At 41.1% G+C, this 18,533-nt stretch overlaps 1 protein-coding gene across 2 annotated transcripts in view; it reads left to right on the top strand.

Annotated features, from left to right (window-relative positions):
• TMEM132B (transmembrane protein 132B) overlaps positions 1-18,533 on the top strand; it is a 356,630-nt gene that overhangs the window by 159,455 nt on the left and 178,642 nt on the right. For both annotated transcript variants that reach the window (XM_074972494.1, XM_074972493.1), the window contains exon 3: positions 4,810-4,956. In XM_074972494.1, coding sequence (XP_074828595.1) covers positions 4,810-4,956 — 147 coding nt within the window. The remainder of the gene's footprint in view (positions 1-4,809; positions 4,957-18,533) is intronic.

Below are 18,533 nucleotides of genomic sequence, written 5' to 3'. Positions count from 1 at the left end.
CTTGCAGCTTCTCTCCTTTTGGTCTTATAATAGCTGAGAGAAAAAGTTCCAAGCTGTTGAATTCATAGGGCCACATGCTTTTAGGATGGGACTGTGTTTTAAAGTAGTTTCTTATCACTGTGATTTGAAGGGTTGGAGAATGCTTCTGCCTTACTACTCCATTCAGTATATAGTACCCACAGCTTTACATGGTGGAAGACACACTAAGTACGAAAAAGTGCTGTCAAAGCAACCAGATACCTGAGACTGAAGCCAAATAAACTCCCTACTTACCGTAATTATAGTAGGGAAGGAAGAAGTTTATAGGGGACATCAGGTTCACTCACAGGGAAGTGGTTTCATTGGTTCCCATCCTCTGAATATTCTTGAAATTACGTTTTTTCCTCTTTCTTCCAGCAGCCACCTCCCACCCTTTCTGGTCTTATGGGCACACATGTCCCAGGAGGCCAGGCTTACACTTTTGACTGTACTACTAGTCCTCCCACTACTTTTACCAATCTGCCCTGGGCTATTATTTCCCTTGCTCTGTTCTAATTCTTCTGGAAAAAGCTAGAGGAGAGCCTCAACCAAAAGTACACAGCACAATTATCCTAAGTTTTGGAAAAGTTTGGATCCACTTCAGAACCATAGGTCTCAGGTCCATCAATGGGAGGTGTCAGCAAGGTCAGCGGCATGTAATTTACTTTAATGGGGTATATGTGGCTTGATTGTTTCATTTCCTCAAGGTAAAGTTTGCAGTACCTGTTCCTGGCTGCAGTCTCCAATTCTAGCTCTGGTGTCTTTCATGAGAACTAATTCATTGGAGAAAAGGGTATACACGGTGGATGCTAAACATACCACATCCTGGATTGCATGTTGTTCGGGGTACATGGTAACCTACTTTTTAGAGAGCCCCCTCTAATGGATTACAGTATCTATCAGTCTTAGGTACTTCACGGCCACCGTTACAGAGTATCTAAGTAACTCACAAAGTCTGTATTAGAGAAGGTTGAAAAAATTTCAACATAATGATTTTCCCTCTGAGGGTGCTGTTTTGTCAACACTGAAATATTTGAGGGATCATGTTGATTTTGGTGAAAATTTGGATGGATTTTTTAAAAAAATATTCTGACTAAAATGGAATGCTTTTGTTTAGATTTTCTCATTTCATTCCAACGTTATCTTCTCATTTTGATTTTTAATGTTTTAACTTTTTAAAATACTTTAAGTGAAATATTATATTTAATATCATATATCCTGTTTAGACATGAAGAATGAAATGCTTTGATAAGGTCACTTCAGTGTTTCCAAAACAAAATATTTTGGAATTTTCATTCCACAGTAAATTTCAAAATGTTGACTTCTGTCCCGATTTGGGATGAAAAGAAATTCCAAAAAGGCCAGAATTTCCCCTTGGACAGAATTTCTATTTTCTGGCCAACTCTGGTATTTATCCTCACAACACCCCTGTGGTGAAAGGAACTGATACTATCCCTGTTTTACAGATGGGGGGATTGAGGCCCAGAGAGACTAAGTGACTTGGCCAAGGTCACACAGGGGTCTCTGCCACAGCAAGGAATTGACCCTAGGGTTTCCTGAGTCGGATAGTAGCAGCTTAACCACCGGACTGTTGTTCAAGTCAGTAATGTCAGCTTTGGAAGGAATTGCCCATTCTTTTTCACATTCAGCTCCACCAGCTCTCACAATGGGTTTTCCATGTCCATGGAACTGTGCAACTCTGAGGGATGAAAGGATCAAAATGTTCTTCTGCAGACTTGTTTAATTTGAATATCTTGCTTTCCCAAGTGAGAAGCTGAATTCAATTTCCTCCCTCTCCCACCCTTCCTGGCTCTCATGACATCCAAAAAGGCCAAATGACATCTTGCAGCATTCTGAAACGTTTTGGAGAGAGTAAGAGGGAGAAAGAAAGTACGAGACGTTCCCCTGATGCTAACCCAGTAAGACAGCAGAAACACAGCAAAGGAAATCTGCAGGCGCAGTCAACAAGGCAGCCCTGCCAAAAACCAGAAGGCCTCCTGTTAAGGGACAGTACCCTAAGGGGGGGAAGCAAATGGTGAGCCAACAGGACAGAGTCATCCGGGAGTTTCATCTGCCGTCCAGATGGTCAAAAAATAGCTCGTAGCTGTACTCAGACACAAGAGGAGTAGGTGGCATTGCCTTCTGGTTTACAGGACTCTAGGCACCAGCAGTTGGTTGAGGCAGAAGAGAGTGTCAGTGTTGTTGGGCGCAATCTATTTGGGAGAGCTAGAAAAGCAAGAATGGGATGCGGGAGTAACACTATGTGCCAACAGTATTTACAGGAGATGGATCTGAACTATATGCACCCAAACTTTGGTCAAGTTTGGATCTGGAAACCCCGAGTATGTGGTTCTTTCTCTCCTCAGCAAAGAGTCTGCTTCCCCCTCAGGAAATTCTTCCCTTTCCCTCTTATTCCTCTGCAGAGTCGGTTCTTCCCTCATCCCGCAGACTCCGCCCCTTTCTGTCTTGTTCCCTGCTGGCACCTTATCTCCCTCCCTCCTGCACATCTTTTCCCCTCAGCATTCTCCCCCAGGGTCTTTTACCCCAACTCCCTTCTGCATGACTAACCCTGACATACCAAAGGTCTCTCCTCCCCCATGGTTCTGTCCGCCTCTTGGTGTCACTCATCACCTGCTTCAATGACTCCCCCTGAATGCTGCCCTCTTTCTGCTTCCCAGCATCTCTTGCTCCCTTTCCCTCCATGGCTTCTCTTGGTGTCTCGGCCTCATTCCCCTCCTTGGTGCTCTCTATACCTCTTAGCCATCAAAGAGCCTTCCACACTGATGACTGCTCCTCCAACAGAGGATTAACTTGGGGCTGGGGGAGAGATGGAGGGGCATTTGAGGCTGCTGCATCCATACCAACATCCTCTTATCCCCTCAGCATGCAGCAGTGGGAAAGCTGGTGGGGGAAGATGCAGAGAGGTAGGTATGGCAGGGTGCATGCGGGGTAAGGGGAGGGAAGACCTGCAACACAAAACCCTGCATGGGTAAAGGCATCTCTGCAGCCCAGTACTCTGGGGAGACTGTGAGGGTGAGTGTGGAGAAGCTGTCTCCTGCATTACTGGGATATAGGATATGTCAATCAAAATAGATTCAGCTTTGAGTGCAAGAAAGTGAACACTGAGGCGTTAAGAAATCTAGTGAAATGGTTATATAGGAGGAAGAATTAAAATGAGATGTTTGGAGGAAGTCTGGTGAATCCAAAAATGATACAGGACCAAATCCTGCTGTCCTTCCTCCTTTGTGCGTCCTCGTCCCCCACAGTCTCAGTAATCAGACAAGGACCTGATTCTCTTCTCATTTCCATTGGTGTAAATCAGGAAGTCAATGGAGTCACTGTACGATAAGTGAGAGGAGGATTTGGCTAAGTATAACTAATGCAAAGTAAACGAAAATGCCTCGGAAAAGGGGGAAAAGAAAAGGGCATTTTGGCTTGGTGAGAGGCTGCTCAGAGATCTGGAGAAGCACGAGGGAAACAAATCTGGCCAGATGCGTTCTCCGTTGGAATTCCTTTGCCCCCAGAGGAGTTGTATCGGGCACGGATTTGGCCTGTCACATTGGTGAAGGCTTGCAAGGGAAAAGATAAGGGTATCATAAAAGCAGAATGAGTTAAAACGATCTCAAGGGTAGCGGCTTCCACTGGATCTTGAAGACCCTTTGATCCAAAATCATGAACTCTTCAAGCACTTAAAGGAGATTCGTAAATAGCTTTCAGTGTAGTGCTAGCACGGACAGACATCGGGGTGGGGGGTGGAACAGGGTCGGATAAACCATCACAGTTCACTGTTAAGTAACATTTCAAGCCTCAGCAGTGCTGTTTCATCCCACCATAAGACTTAGAGGTCCCTTTTGGCATTACTTATCATTCATTAAGTCTGGTAGCAGTGCTTTCAGCCGAAGTATACTCCGAGCACGTTTTCAGTGCTCCCATGGAAATCCCTGGATTGTTTTGCAGAACTTGAACAGTACAAATGAAGTCCCTGCTGTTACAACGGAGTTTATTTTCCATTCTTTGGCAACCCCTTTGTAGCATGGAACAACAGCACACATTCCTTTTTTTCTTTTCTGGCAATCACGCAAAAAGGCAAAAAAAAGAAAAAAAAAGCCACTGGACTGACTTTAGAGTCATTGTCCTCTGCATGTGCTGAAGAAAAAAAAGATTTTTCCGTTTCGCTTATTTCTTCAGCAAATGGAATGGGGCAATGCTTTTGGTCGTCATATAATCCACTAGGATTGCTCAAGCTAAATGCAACTCTGTCATTGTTCTCATTCTGCAATCCACTCGCCGTGACAAGGCAATAAGACATGTCTCCCCCTCTCCCTGATGTGGTGCTCTTTGACCACTTGAGCATGTTCCTTGTGTTGGTCTCCCTTGTACGTATAAGCAGCTTACTCCGAGAGCTTGACAAACATAAGGATCTGTTTATTCCATATCACTATGGTTCTCACTGTTAAACTAAGGTATAAACACAGCAAATTAAATCAATGTATGCTTAGTCACATCTGTTTCATTTATGTCCAACTGGTGCCACTGAGGCAAAAAGTGCTCTGATTCTTGCCACATTGTTCAAGCTGAAAATTAACTGGCTTTGTGCACAATGAAACTCATACTTGTGTCAAAGAATTGGATCACTTCTATTGTTTTAAGGCAGAGTGACTTACAGTTCCCGTGTAGCAGTCTATTATGGATGCAAAGGGGAACATTTCCTCTTTTATTTCCCCTGTTTACCTTGCCGGGTTTATTTTCATGGTGTTTCTAACTAAAACCATCTCTGTTGTTCCCCAACAGAATTAAGGCAGCACCAGGTGTGAAGATAATGGCCATCAGAGTCAGTGATGCAGACCAGTGGGGAATTCAAGAGGAAGTAGACAATGGAGGGATGCAGACCACTGCCTCTGTTGTTTGTGTGCGTAATGATCCAAATATAGAGAGCAGGTAAGACATCCAAGCTATTTGATGCCTCACCATAGAGGTGATGTCTAGCAAGAAAATAATAGTCCCTTTTATAAACGATGCTGCTTTTGAAAGCACTGCTGTCCTTTCACCACCCTCCTAAATTCAAAAGCCTTGCCAAATTATAACATGATTCCATGTTATCTTACGAGAGCTTTAGGGGTTTTTTTTTCCAGTGCTTCATAAGTGAATAACCTAATTATACTTGATACAGCAGAAATTACCTCTCTCCTATTGTCTGTCACCTAGGGGGGATGGTAGGAATAAATGCCTGCTGCAAAAGAGCCAACAGCAAGAAGTGGATTAAAATGGGAGAAATACTACAAATAATTTAATGGCATATAGGACAGCGCTCTCACTTTTATTTGAAAAGCTATAAAACTAATAGCTACCAAGTATCATTCATTACCACCACAGCATACCTATGGTTGTCTCAGACTTCTCATGAATGCCATATATATTTATGATGATGGTGCTCTAACAAACTATATCCAAAGATATCAAAAGTAATGGAAATTTAAATTGTGACTCAAAATTATGTATTTTATAATACAAGCAATTGCTCTTGCAACTACACTATATTTAGAGTACACAAAGCATATGTTTAGCCCCAAATTGTATTGTAGCTAGTCACAAAACTGTGTCAGACTTTAAATTCGAGAATCCTCCTTCTGCATCTGTCCTTCTCTGAAGATCCTTTTAAGGAAGAAAAACAGATGATAGTGTCTGTTCAGACCCAGGGAAATTATTATTGAATGTTTGGATTTCAGATTCAATTTCTCGCCAGTTTCACATTCCATTTCTTATGCTATATTTGAGGAACAAACACCGCAGGGACCTATTTAAATAAAAAGTTGTCAATGAGATTTCTAGTGCAAAATTTCAATGGAATATTTCTATCCATACTGGGTTTCTTTAACTTCTTCTCCCCTATTTTTAGCCTTCTCCACTCACTTCTTCCCCTCTCCCGCCCCAAAGTGGCAAACCCAGATTTTGGGGTCTGATTTATCTGGGTCCCATATTGGAGGTTGAAGGGAAATTCTAGCTTTTCTTTGTAATTTGCTGCTGTTCATTTTCATCATAACAATTATCATTGCCGTTCTTATAGCTCACCTATTTCTAACACATGGGATGGGCACTGCATAATTTGTTTCTGATTCAGTCTTTTTCAATAAGACTCCTTGTGTCTTCTGTGGCTAAAGCTTTAAAAGCTTTGGGAGGACTGTCTGCCACTGCAGGGTGTTTGACTGGGAGGAGAACCACCACTGTTATACTGGAGTTACAGTTGCCACATGCAGACTTGGGCTATGAAAACTCCAGTGATTAAATTCAGTCAAGGTTTCTCTGAATGAACCCAGATTGCCAGTCAAGAGTCTTGCTCAATATTGACCTCAAGTTTAGATTTTCCATTACAATAGCTGTGATCTATGTTCCATTTAGAGCAACAAACCCCCATCATATTAAAAGGGAAATGCTGAGGTTCAAGGAAATCTTAATATTATTCTTTGCTGCAGAAGAATCTATTTAATTGAACTGAAGTTACTAATTTTTGTTTTAGTAAAGCAAAAACTATGCAGAACACTGAAAGTTTTTGCCTTGTACATGTTTCACTAATCCATGAAATTATACCTGTCACAGTAACTTAGTTTTTATTAACACTGTTTTTTACTTTGTGTTGAACTGTTAAATTATACAAAAGCAACAAATCTCAAGTTAATTAATACTTTGACCCTTTCCTTTGTGAGATTAGTTTTAATATTTCTGGATTAATTAAAGTATGCAAATAGAAACTGCTGAAAGATCGGTTCCAGATTTGCAAATATTGTAGCACTTAGAGTAAATATTTAACTTTGATCTTTATTTTAATTTGCTTTTTTTTTTTTTTTGGCCTTGACACTCTTTCTTTTGAACAATGTGTAAAGTTCATATACGGATTCTGCCACTTTGTTTGTTGGTTCATTTAAATCATTGGGGGCCCAAATCCTGCTCCTATTTCAATCAATATGGCAAAATTGCCATTGGGACTGATTCTGCATCCCTTGCTTCTGTTAGTAACTTCAAGTAGCTTCATTCAAGTCAAGTGGAGTTTTACCTGAGGAAGATGTTGCAAGATCATGCTCCTTAATTGTATAGCGAAAGGACAGACTGTAAATATTGATAAATAATTTTTTCCTTGAGGGACTCAGCCAGTTCCCACAGAAGTCAGTGAGGTCAATTTTATACCACTGATTTCCCTGGAGTGAAACCAGTGTAAAGCTGGAGTAATCCAGTGAATTGAGCCTAATGATTTTAGTGGAAGCATGTCATCCTGGAGGAGGAACTTCTTCTGTTTGCTAATATTTGCAGCATATACTTTTGCTTTACAATTAAAGGGAAAGATCCTGCAACCCTCACTCCAGTGGACTTCAATGGAACTATTTGGATGAGTAAGAGCTACTCATATATAAGAGAGAGTTGCAGAAGCGGGCATTCTGTTGAAATTTCCCTGACTACTTTTGGATGCCCTTACCTTACTGAGGTCTGTTTTCCACTACTTAGGCATCAGCTGCTATTGCTTTCCCCAATGCTTAGCTCTGATAAGAGTCATGAAGGACCTTGGAGTCAGACTTTGACTGCAAGAAGAACAGTGGCTTTAGACTGCAACACATTCATAATCCAGTTTCTATTCCTTTTAGCTGGCATTATCTTTCAGAGCCCTTTCAAATTTGCTTACTTTTCTAATCTTTCTCCTCCTCCTCTCTGCAGTATTATCCTTTATCATGAGTTTTTCATCTCCCTTTTTCACATTTGTGAATGCAAATTGAGTGTTTGTTAAAATATTTTAAATTAAGACCTTTCCTCCTTTCATGCCAAGTGCATCATGCCTTGTCTCTGCAACACTTACCAAAAAAAAAAAAAATCCTTATCACAATGGCTCAGGCGGTTTACATTATATTCTATTAAAAATCCATTTTGTCTAGAGTTGTCGCCATTCATAGATTAAAGCTTTCCGGAGTGTGTTTTGTTAGGAACACATTCATAAATTCACCTCCTTAGAACTCCAACACATCCCATAAGCTTGTATTTCAAATCTCTTTCGATAACACGCTTTAACAAAGAGCATAAAAGGGAGCAATTATTGTATTTATTTATATATATTCCCAGACACACTATATAGGTTCTTATACCACCCTCACCACCGTAGTGTCTGAGCACCTTCCAACCATGCATTAAGAAACATGACTAGCACCTGTCATTTGTGCTCTCTCTCGTCCTCTCCGCAGGGCAGAACTCTGTGGTAGTATTTTGTTTTGATAGTGTTGTGGGGTTTTTTTTTTAAATGCCTATGCCACTCTGTGTTAATATCGGTGAAGGCAAAGTTGCAGAAGTGTGCTGGGCGCTTGAAGCAGAAGGTGATGAAGTCTCTCATGATCCCTAGTTCCTGTGGAGTCTGGCACCAGCCCCTGAGAAAACTGTTTCCTGCACAGATGAGCTTTGCCCTTATTGTGAATACATGTGAGCACGCCTACACTATTCAGGAGTTATTTAATAAGCATGCCTTGTCACTTCCAAGTGGGAACTGTTTACATTTCAACCAGCTACTGAGAGGTCAAAGCAAAGGAAACCAGAAAAGGAAAAACTAGGAAGGAAGACATGAAAAGATTATATATTGGACAGATCTTTGAACACAGCAGCTGCTTGACAAAACAGACTCTGGTGCTGAATGTAGTAAAACCTGATAGAACGCTCTAATTTTTTTTAATCTATTAGGCAAATAAAAATCTTGCTGTCATTCATGAGGACGCAGTTTCTACTCCAAGCACATACACATGGAGCCAGAGTCTCCCTTTTCATGGGGAAAAATGATCATTTTGTGGGCCTGATCCTGTGAAGGGCTGAGTGCTGCTTGTGAGGTTTTGTGCACTCTTATCTCCTGGTGACTGCATTGGGAATTGAGTCCTCAGCATCCCATTTACAGTACTTACCTTGTTTTCGGGATTGGGTCCCTTGTCGTCTAGGAGCATGTGGCTTAATACATAAAGCGGTAGCAAGAAATTCCTTTTGAAAATAGGTCGAATGCCAGTAACTGGGAGACTGCCAGTCACACTAGTGCTTAATAATGTCATGAGAGCTGATCCTGTGCCCACTGAAGACAATGGACTTTTTCCTTTGAATTCAGCAGGAGCAGGATTGGGTCTTACAACTCCATAGCTCCTTTCTTCGCAAAGAATCTGAAAGCACCACTGGAATGTAGCTACCTCTGGTTGGCATGTAGCTATTGCATAGCAGCCTGGGACATAGTAGGGTCGGGAAGCAAAAGGTGAAAGACATCTGGGCAAACACCTACTTTTGGGAATGTGCTGTGGGAACTTGCAGCCTAATTCTGCAAGGTGCTGAGCACCATCCCTCCCACTGAAGTCACTGGGAAATGAGCACTCAGCATCTTGTAGTACTGGGTTATTTAAAGTCACCATAGAACAGGACATTGGTTTTTGAAGGTCTCATCTGAAACACTTCCCAGTACAGGATATTTTTTCATGGTGCTCAATTTCTCTTCCCTGGAACGCGGAGGGGATCAGTTAACCCTCCCGGTATTTGAATCTATGGTTTGGTGGTGACTAAGCATCCCAGATGAGATGTGTAGACTGGCAAGTGGGCCCTCTGCTTTTTGAAGGTGTATATTTACTATGGGCCAACTTCTTCACTCAGAAAAACTTTGCCATTGAATTCTTTGGCACAATTGCCTGAGGGAGGAGTGTGCGATGTGCCTCTAAGTCTATGACGAACTAGCACTTTAATCAGAATGGTTATATTTATGCTAACTAGCAACATTAATTGAATTGATCCTTCCCTCAATAGTATTATTGAGACCAAACAAATTATTTTCACTTAGGGGATTATTTCCTCTCGAGGTCTGTAATACTGCTTCTGTCTATTAGGTTATCTACCACTGTATAAATCAAACTTACGCTAAAGTCAGTCAAACTACAGAAAAGCAGGGGGATGGTGGGGAGGAGATGGGAAGAAATCTATAGCGATATCTTTTAATATTCATCAAGGAATATTTATTCTGTCACTTGAAAGTTTTTTTTCACCTGATAGAGGCTAGCCCGACTACACATAATTTGAAGAAATTGGTCTTTAAACTTGGATAAAAGTTAGAGTTAGTAGTTACCTTTCCATATTTCGCATGGGAGAAAAAATATATTCTACCCCTCTTGAAAACATTTTCCATTTAACTCAAGCTACCTTGATAGCCACACACAGCAAATCAGTTGTGATAATATGTATCTTTAAACCAAAGAATAGAAGTGGCGTGACTGTGTGTGCAAATGGATTCTTCTATTCTGAAGAGGTTTTTCTGTACTTGGGAGTGTCACTAGAACTAGTAATATCACACAAAAGAAGGAACATTTTAAGTGTGACTGCCTGTTTTTGTGTTTTATATATACATGTGCACATTCATACAATATATACAATATATACTTTGTATATATATATTTTATATATATATAATATATATTGTATATACATTGTATACACAATATATACATATGCACATTCATACAATGTGTGCATATTTGTTGCATATAAATGTATGTACATATTATTTGAGGTGGCACAAACTACTGAACAAAAACATTGTTTTTTCTTTTCTTTTTCCTGGTGGTCCCTGCCTCAAAATTCAGAGTCTGGGCTCTCTTTTGCTACACTCATGTTTGTGAAAAGGGTTGTGATGATCCCTATCCACTTTATTCTGGGCAACATTATTTTTCCCACTAGATATTGCCAATCCCACTCAATATCAGAAGGTAATAAACAAATGCTCACCCTGTAGCTGGAATGGTAGGGAAGGGTTCTGCTTTGAGGCCAGTGCCAATACTGTGCTATGTATTGGCCGGTATGTGGCACGCTCTCGGTGAAAGGATTATGACTGCATACTGTAGCCCTGTGACAGTGTTCCTGAACCTCGTTGGACCACACACGTCTTTCTGCTATAGCACTGTTAGCCACCCAGCCAACTGGGCTTGATTCTGCCTGAATTCTGCCCTCACGCTGGAGTAAGTCCATTAGCAACCTGGCCTATGGGAGAACAGATGCAGGCCTTGGTTTTTCACATACCTTGTTCATCAATTAAAAATGGAACCTCACCCAGTCATCTGACCTGTCATTGAACATCAGTGACAAATCAGGTGGCTGGGTTATTGGCGCTTGTTAAAGCCGTGTGTGTGTGTGTGTGTGTGTGTGTGTGTTTGTGTGTGTGACATCTAGATATTGACGCTAACAGGCAGTTAATGTAAATGGGAGAATTGGCATGTTTGTGGTGCTGCTGTTGTTTCACTTAATCTTTTTGCTGACTCCAGTGTTTGGAGCTGTGTTGATACTCAGGAAATAGCAGGCAAGGTAGGTACTGTGCTGCTACTTACTAGGCTTACAAATAATTTGAAATACACAAGCTTTCAGGCCCCAAAGGTCCCTTGTTGCAGGGCTGGCAGTTCAGACAGAGATCAGATGGCCTGGCACTCAGGTGTTGAGCCCCAACAATGTCCTTTGCAGTCATTTTAGGAAAGTCATACTGGAGTGAATGTGAATGAAAATTAAACATGTACTTAACTTCACACACAAAATTAAGTGCTGTCTTGAATAGGGATGGACTTAAGCAGATGCTCACATGCTTTCCCAAATCAGGGCCTAAGATTGTAGGCTATTTGGGACCTTGCTATCTTTTACCATATCTTTGTACAGCACAAGACTGATCTTGAATGCGGGTTGGTTGCGGGTTGTCATACAAATGATTACCTAAATGAGGAGCAGCACCTTGCCATGGCGCACACAGGAGTGTGCTGTTAACTACACCCACATAAGGCTCTGGGACATGCTCCATAGCACTCTAGGGACACGGTTTACTGCAAAAGAAGCTTGCTAGGCCTCAAGCATATAAGAACTACACCTGGCTGATGGAAGCTCAGTTTCACCTGTTGCTTCTACACAAAGCAGCAGTAACTCCTAGAGAGAAAGGCAAAACTTGTTGTGTCTTATTTCAAGCCCATGCACATGCTGTGGGCTGGAGTCCGGCTTAGAAGCCATTAGGTTGAGCTATTACTAAGGAGAGAGTGCGAAAAAATGAGCAGATGGGACAAAGAGGAAAAACATCTGTGGAAATATAGGGTGAAAAATAGAGCAGAATGAAAACTACATAGAGAGGGACTGTAAAGAAAGGACTGAAGAGAACAGTTGTAGTGGGAAAATAGAGAGGGCTCACTTCTGTAGAGAGGGTAAGCTCAGCTTGCATCAATTTATAAGTGACCCCTGAATTTGGCCCAATGTATGTAAAGCAACCATCTGTGCTCACCAGCTTTGTGCAGAAGCTTTTCTATCCCTGTCAGAGAAGCTCTGGCTTTTCTTCAGCTGGAAAAACATGTTTGTTTCGCATAGAAAGATGACTCAATTTAAAAAGAGAGTCTCAAGCTACAGGAAAAATGTCTGCTCAGACAGTTTTGCAAGCCTCGTGAAGGCAAACAGTAGCTCTGGTTTATTTTATGGCTGTGTGTGGGCTGAAATGGAGTGTTTGTGCAGTGGGCTTCTGTGTGCCTTGTGAATCAGATGACACTGAGGTGGGGGAAGGCCGGGTGCAGACTAAAGGATTTGCACAGGTCCTGTGGTCCCACCATCCAATTGACAACAAGCTATCTCCACTACCTCACTTCACCAGGGGAAGGGCAAAGACTCCGCTAGGAATATCCTACATACTAATATAGTCACAGTTTAAAGGCTGTAGCCCTGTCCCTTTTGTTTTGGGCCACTTTGACCTTCCTTCAGAATAGCTTCCTTAGTTAGGACGTCACTTACGCACATGTTTAGTTGTAAGCATCTGCTTAAGTCCCATTTACATCGGTTGTAATGATAAGGAGGTACTCAGAGTTAGCTTTGTTAATCCTAGTAAAAGCAGCACCATGCTGAAAATATAAATGGTGACCGTAAGCCATGTTAGGGATAACTAGATGGATTTAGTTTGTTACACCTGAAAATACTGGAGAAGTCAGAAATTAACCTCTTGAACAATGCTGAAAGCTTATGAGTAAATTGAACATTTTTGCAGACGAATTATTTATTTATTTCTGGCAATCACATACAAAGGGATTGAAGGATACAGAGGCCAGAACTGTTTTTTCTTATATTATGAGAGGAGTAATTGAACACAAACTGAAATTGGGAGGCCTGTGTTTTAGGAACCTCTGAGGCCCATCTTACTGATATACTATTTGTAAGTCAGCCAATTGGAAGGTCCGGCACACATTTGAATTCCATTACAGATGCATTGACTTGCTTACTTAACAATCAGTGCATTAAAGTACAAAAGCCAATAACTAGTTTACTCGGCGTTTAGTCAAAATTTAAGCCCATTTTATTGTCTGGAGGTGTGATAGTTAGACTGGAAAGCATTATGTTTTTTACTTTTTGATTTATTTGACTCCTCAGTGCCAGATACATTATAAACCAACTTAGCATTAACTTTACACAAATTAATTTTTGCTTGTGTTAGAATTCCCCCTCCTCCCCAGCTTAAAGGGTTTGATTGAGAAGCCAGTGATATAATGAGTATAAAATAAAAATCAAATTGAAATGAGCGGTTAGGAAGGTCTGTGTGTGTGCGTGTTTAAACACCTGGTGTTGTTTTGAGAAGATATTTTGTTGGAATAAGACTAAGGGCAAATCTAATGCTAATTCTGTAAACTGTGGGGCATGGGCTGTCTTTTTGTTCTGTTTGTACAGTACCCGGCGCAGTGGGGTCCTGGACCATGACTAGGACTCCTAGGAGCTACTGGAAGATAAATAATAATAATAAAAATGGAAGTCAGTGATAAAGCTCTCAGTGACTTCGGTGGAGCAGGATCAGAGTGCACCAGATTAGCGTCCTTTCTGCTGGTGCAAGGGAGATAGAGGTGCAAGCAGTGTGATTGGCAGCAGCAGTTCATTACAGGGACAATTCCACACTCCATCAACGCTTATTCATGGGAGTGGTCCCATGGGCGTCCCTGGAGCTGTTTGCATGAGTACTGCTTGTTGTAAGAGTTGCGGGATTTGGCTCATAAGGAGTGAAGAGTTATGGGAACAAATTGTGCCTGCTAAAGAACTTCACTCTGTTATGTCTAGCTAAAAATGTAGGCCACCAGGTACATTTCTTGAACATGTGACCTGTGGGCACTTGAACACGGGGACTTAAAGGCTAACGTTCAGTTCGTTCTTTCTGAACAGTTTGGTCTGGGTAGGTTTTCCCATGATACCTGTTGAGGAGCTCACTTTGAAATATTACAGTCCTTAAGGCAACAAGCAAGCTTACCTTAAGAGTGACGGCAAATGGCTTAACTCTTGGATATGCCTCTTTTGTGTGTTTAAATAAGCAAGTCTCCGTTCACTTGAAAGTTTTGGGGCCTGTTGGGCCCAAAAGTTTTTGTAACAAATGTAGTCCCAGAATTTTACCAAGTAAGGTTCTCTTAGAAGACAGCTTTGTTGCTAGGGGTCTCTCTTTTGTGTGTCGTCTAAAAATCCTGTACTGAAATTCCTGTTTTCTCGTTTGTAATCTGTAGATTGTGTATAGTGCTGTGCAGCTGTATAAAAGCACGGAGAGGCGGTGCAAGAATCCTTCCCCTCAGCCCCTCCGGCACCGGTGCATGGTCCGGTCACAAACCCAAGCCTGGCATTTATTCCTTGGGTTGATGGATTGCTCATGGCTCCCATTTTTATATATATTTTAATTTATCCAAAGGGCTTGGGGCCAGGAAAGGCCCTGTGTCCCTCCCACGCTGTACAATGGAGTAGAACTGGTTAGGCACAGTCACTATGCTGTAGTTTTTCTAAGGGTATCCGTACACTGGAGCTCAGGGTGTAGCTTCCAGTTCAGATAGACAGACCTGCCCCGGCTTGATTAGCGCTAGCGCACCAAAAATCGACGTGTAGCCATGACAGCGTGAGCAGTGGGAGGGGTTAGTCGCCCCCAGGACAATGCCATCTGATACCCTAGGTACATACTTGGGGTGTCTAGCACCTCCTGCCGTGCATGCCATTGCTACTACACTTCTAATTTTAGCATGCTACCTTGATCAGATCTAGCGTAAGTATGTCTACCTGAGCTGGGAAATGACACCTCCACCTTCAGTAGAGACATAACCCGATAGCAAGTCGGCTGTGCTCCTGAAGCTATGAAACTGCAGAGTTTAACAACGAAAATCCCCAATGTCAAAACCAAAAACCACTCAACAAATGCCAGCAACATCACGAGCCGAACATGAATGAGTCTTGAATCGGTTGCTGAGTTGCTTGAGTTTGACACATTTTAGCTCCTCAGGTAACTGGCTATTTTGTTTATGTGTGTGCTTGGTGCTGTACAAGCTGCAAAGAAAGACATGGCCCCAGCCCAGAGAAGTTTTCAGTCTGCACATTAAACTCTAGAAATTCTCCAACTTAACAGTGAATGGAGAGTAAAGATGTTTGGTCTTAAGGTACCTAGTTTTCAACTTCTTTTAGGTAGTTTTTTTTCTAGGCTGATTTCATGGATACATAACCAGGGTTTCATTTAGTCAGATAAGCACTCATCTTAATGGTGTACCATTTAATTTCTTTAGTGTCAAGAGGAGGAAATAAGTTATTCCTCTCTTTAAAAGAGTGATTTAAGTAGGGAATAATGAATGCAAAATGCTGTAGTTAAAAATCAGCAGATAAACTGATGGATCATCTGTCACTCTTAAGCCTTGCTCTAATGGGAAGGGAGATAATCATTTAAAAAAATAAAAATGGTAGTGATGAATTTAGTGTATGTTGGCTGTGAATCACTTAATAACGAAAACTGTTATTTCTCAATTTATCAAGCGCTCAACACATACGCTCCCCGCTGACCTACATACTGTAGGAGCAAGAAGTTATTTTCAAGGGTCTTTTAAAGGACTGAGCACATAAGATGAGATATTTCGCAGCTTATAGGCCTGAATTTTCCATTGAATTACACCAATTTAGTCTTTAAAGTGCCACAAGTACTCCTTTTCTTTTTACCGATTTTATATGAGTGGGTCTCCATTAAATTCAGTGAAAGGGCAGAGTTATTGCAAAAGAAATGATGCTACGACATGAAAAGCTTTCATAGACACGAGCATAAAGCTGGACTGAACACAGCAGAGAATCAGGCCTTTGGTGTTTTGGTAACCTGCTGCTGCCTGCTTTTATACGATTAGAAAAGTCAGCATTTGAAGGGAGTTATCAACAGAGTTATATGGGATATAGCAACGTTTCTCTATACTTAGGAAAGGAATTGGCTGTGTGGTAACTGTTGACTACTGGAGACTGTTGCCTTTATTAATTTACAAAGAGTTGCTGCCAATGCATTATTTTTTTCTTCCGTATAAATATATTGTAACTGTAACAAAAGGCAAATGAAGAATTAAAAAAAATTACTATAAATTACTATCCAAAGTTTAACGCAATCCAGTTTTTTTAAAAAAAAATTAAATAAACTCTTCCTGGGATTTCCAGGAATGTACACTAGGAAAGGGAGTCTCTGTTAAAATCAAACTTACTGGAAAAGTCTTTTAATGTCTGCCAAATACCAAACATAATTGTTTGTTCATCTTTTATATTATGGTGGCACCAAAAGGTGTCTGCCAGGTCTGGGACTGCATTTCTGCAGGCAGGATTCTTCAGAAGGGCTCAGAAACTACAACTGGGGTTAGATTTCCAAAGCCCCATGAAGTCAGTGGGTGCCTTTTCACTGACTTGTGTGCCTTTAGATCTGGCCCTAAGTGAGGCGCTGAGCTGGTGTATGATAACTGATGGTCTCTGCCTCAAGCAGCTTATGAGAATCTAATCTAGCTAGGTTCTTATACCGTGCCCATTGCTACGCTGACTTGAACACCTATCTTCACTATTAATTAACAACATTGTAGAAGGGAGATTTTCAAGTCCATACTGCTGTATGTTTTCCAGCTTATCAAAGATATATATCTGTTGTGTCTGTAGCTTTATAAAGTGGTGCATTCATCAGGGGTAACACTGGTCCTTGGCCTTTGCAATAAGTGTCAATGTAGATGTGTTTACCTTACCTCTTGTCTGTAACAGTTCCACGCAGCAGATATTCCACAGGCTATTCACTGTTGATGGCCAAAGGTCGATGAAAGCCTTTCCCATTGTGGCATAATTTCTTTTGCAATGTGAAACAGAGGCGGTCACTCTTGCATGATTGCAATAACTCTGCCCTTTCATTTTACATTGTTACAGCAGCTGAACAAAACAGGTCAAACCCTGGACTGCAGCTCCCCATCCTTGTTATGTCAGTGCACAATTAGCTAAACTTTTTGTGTTTCACATTATGTTGTTGCCCCAAGCCAGGTGAACAAATGCACTTTACAGGAAGACTATGATGAAGAACGAGACATGAATATGTTATCAGAAGCCAAAATTACAGCCTTCCTTTTCTGTTGACTTGGTGCCTCAGCATCATTATATTTATTCCTCATGTGACTGTTTTAAAATGCTGCAACGTGCACCATTTTTTGAACCTCACAGAACATGTCCTCCTTTGATCTTTTTAAATTAACAATAAATGTCATAAATAGCAGGAGAGCTGGGTGGACAGGAGAGAGATTTGTGTGAACCGTTCGAGTGGAAAACATAATTGATCACCCATCGCAGAATTTGGAGGAACCGTTGTGCTTTTGCCTCTTGTAATTCAGTGAATTTGTAAGGTTTTTAGTTTGACAGTAGATTAGTCTCTTAAATTTCATTTATTTGATGAAGGGAATGGCTGCTGGACTATTTCCTCCCCATCTCCTCTGAACTCCAGCAGAGATCCACAGAACTTATGTGGTGATGTGAACTGTAATTCTGTTTCAGCCATGATTATATGTCAGTCTGCAGTACACTGTAAGTGGCACTTTTGGAATCCTGCTGTGAGTGGTTGATTAGATTCTGGTCGCTTTTAGTCCTGTACATAAGATATTTTTAATTTAACTTTTATATTTTTTTTTTACAAAGCAGAGAAATGCACACAAGTTATGGGGATTTTTTTTATTTTGTTTTTTTGCTAACAGTGCTTGCTTAAATACAGAATATTAGGAAAGACTGAGTTTCCATCAGAAGTATTCCCACCTGTCTCAAAAAGCAAGTAAATAAATAAATGTGAAGACTCATATCAGCCTCAGAATTGGTAGGGTAGGTCTGAGGCCAAGATAGAATTTCCCTACAAAAGATGACTCATAAATTGCATTTGGAACGCTCTATAATAAAATGAACTGTAACTGCAAGTGTATCTGTAGCCAGGCTTGTTACATTTTTCATTGTCAGCACAAGCTTTCTCCTCCAAATATCCTATTGAACCAAAGAAAGAAACTCTGCTCTCTGTTAATGCTGATGTCTATAATTCATCCCGTTCATTTTCTGTACTGTTATTTTCTTAGTGTGCTTCTCAAACTTATATGGTACAGCAGAACTTAATTGATCAGGTCTGATGCACTTCTTTTCTATTCTTGGCAGAAGTGTAGGCTGCTTAAGCCATTCTGTGGGAGATGCCTTCTGGAACATGCAACGTGCCG

The sequence above is a fragment of the Natator depressus genome, chromosome 15 (assembly GCF_965152275.1).
Source record: "Natator depressus isolate rNatDep1 chromosome 15, rNatDep2.hap1, whole genome shotgun sequence".
Lineage (NCBI taxonomy): Eukaryota > Metazoa > Chordata > Testudines > Cheloniidae > Natator > Natator depressus.
This window is presented reverse-complemented; position numbering and strand designations above follow the sequence as displayed.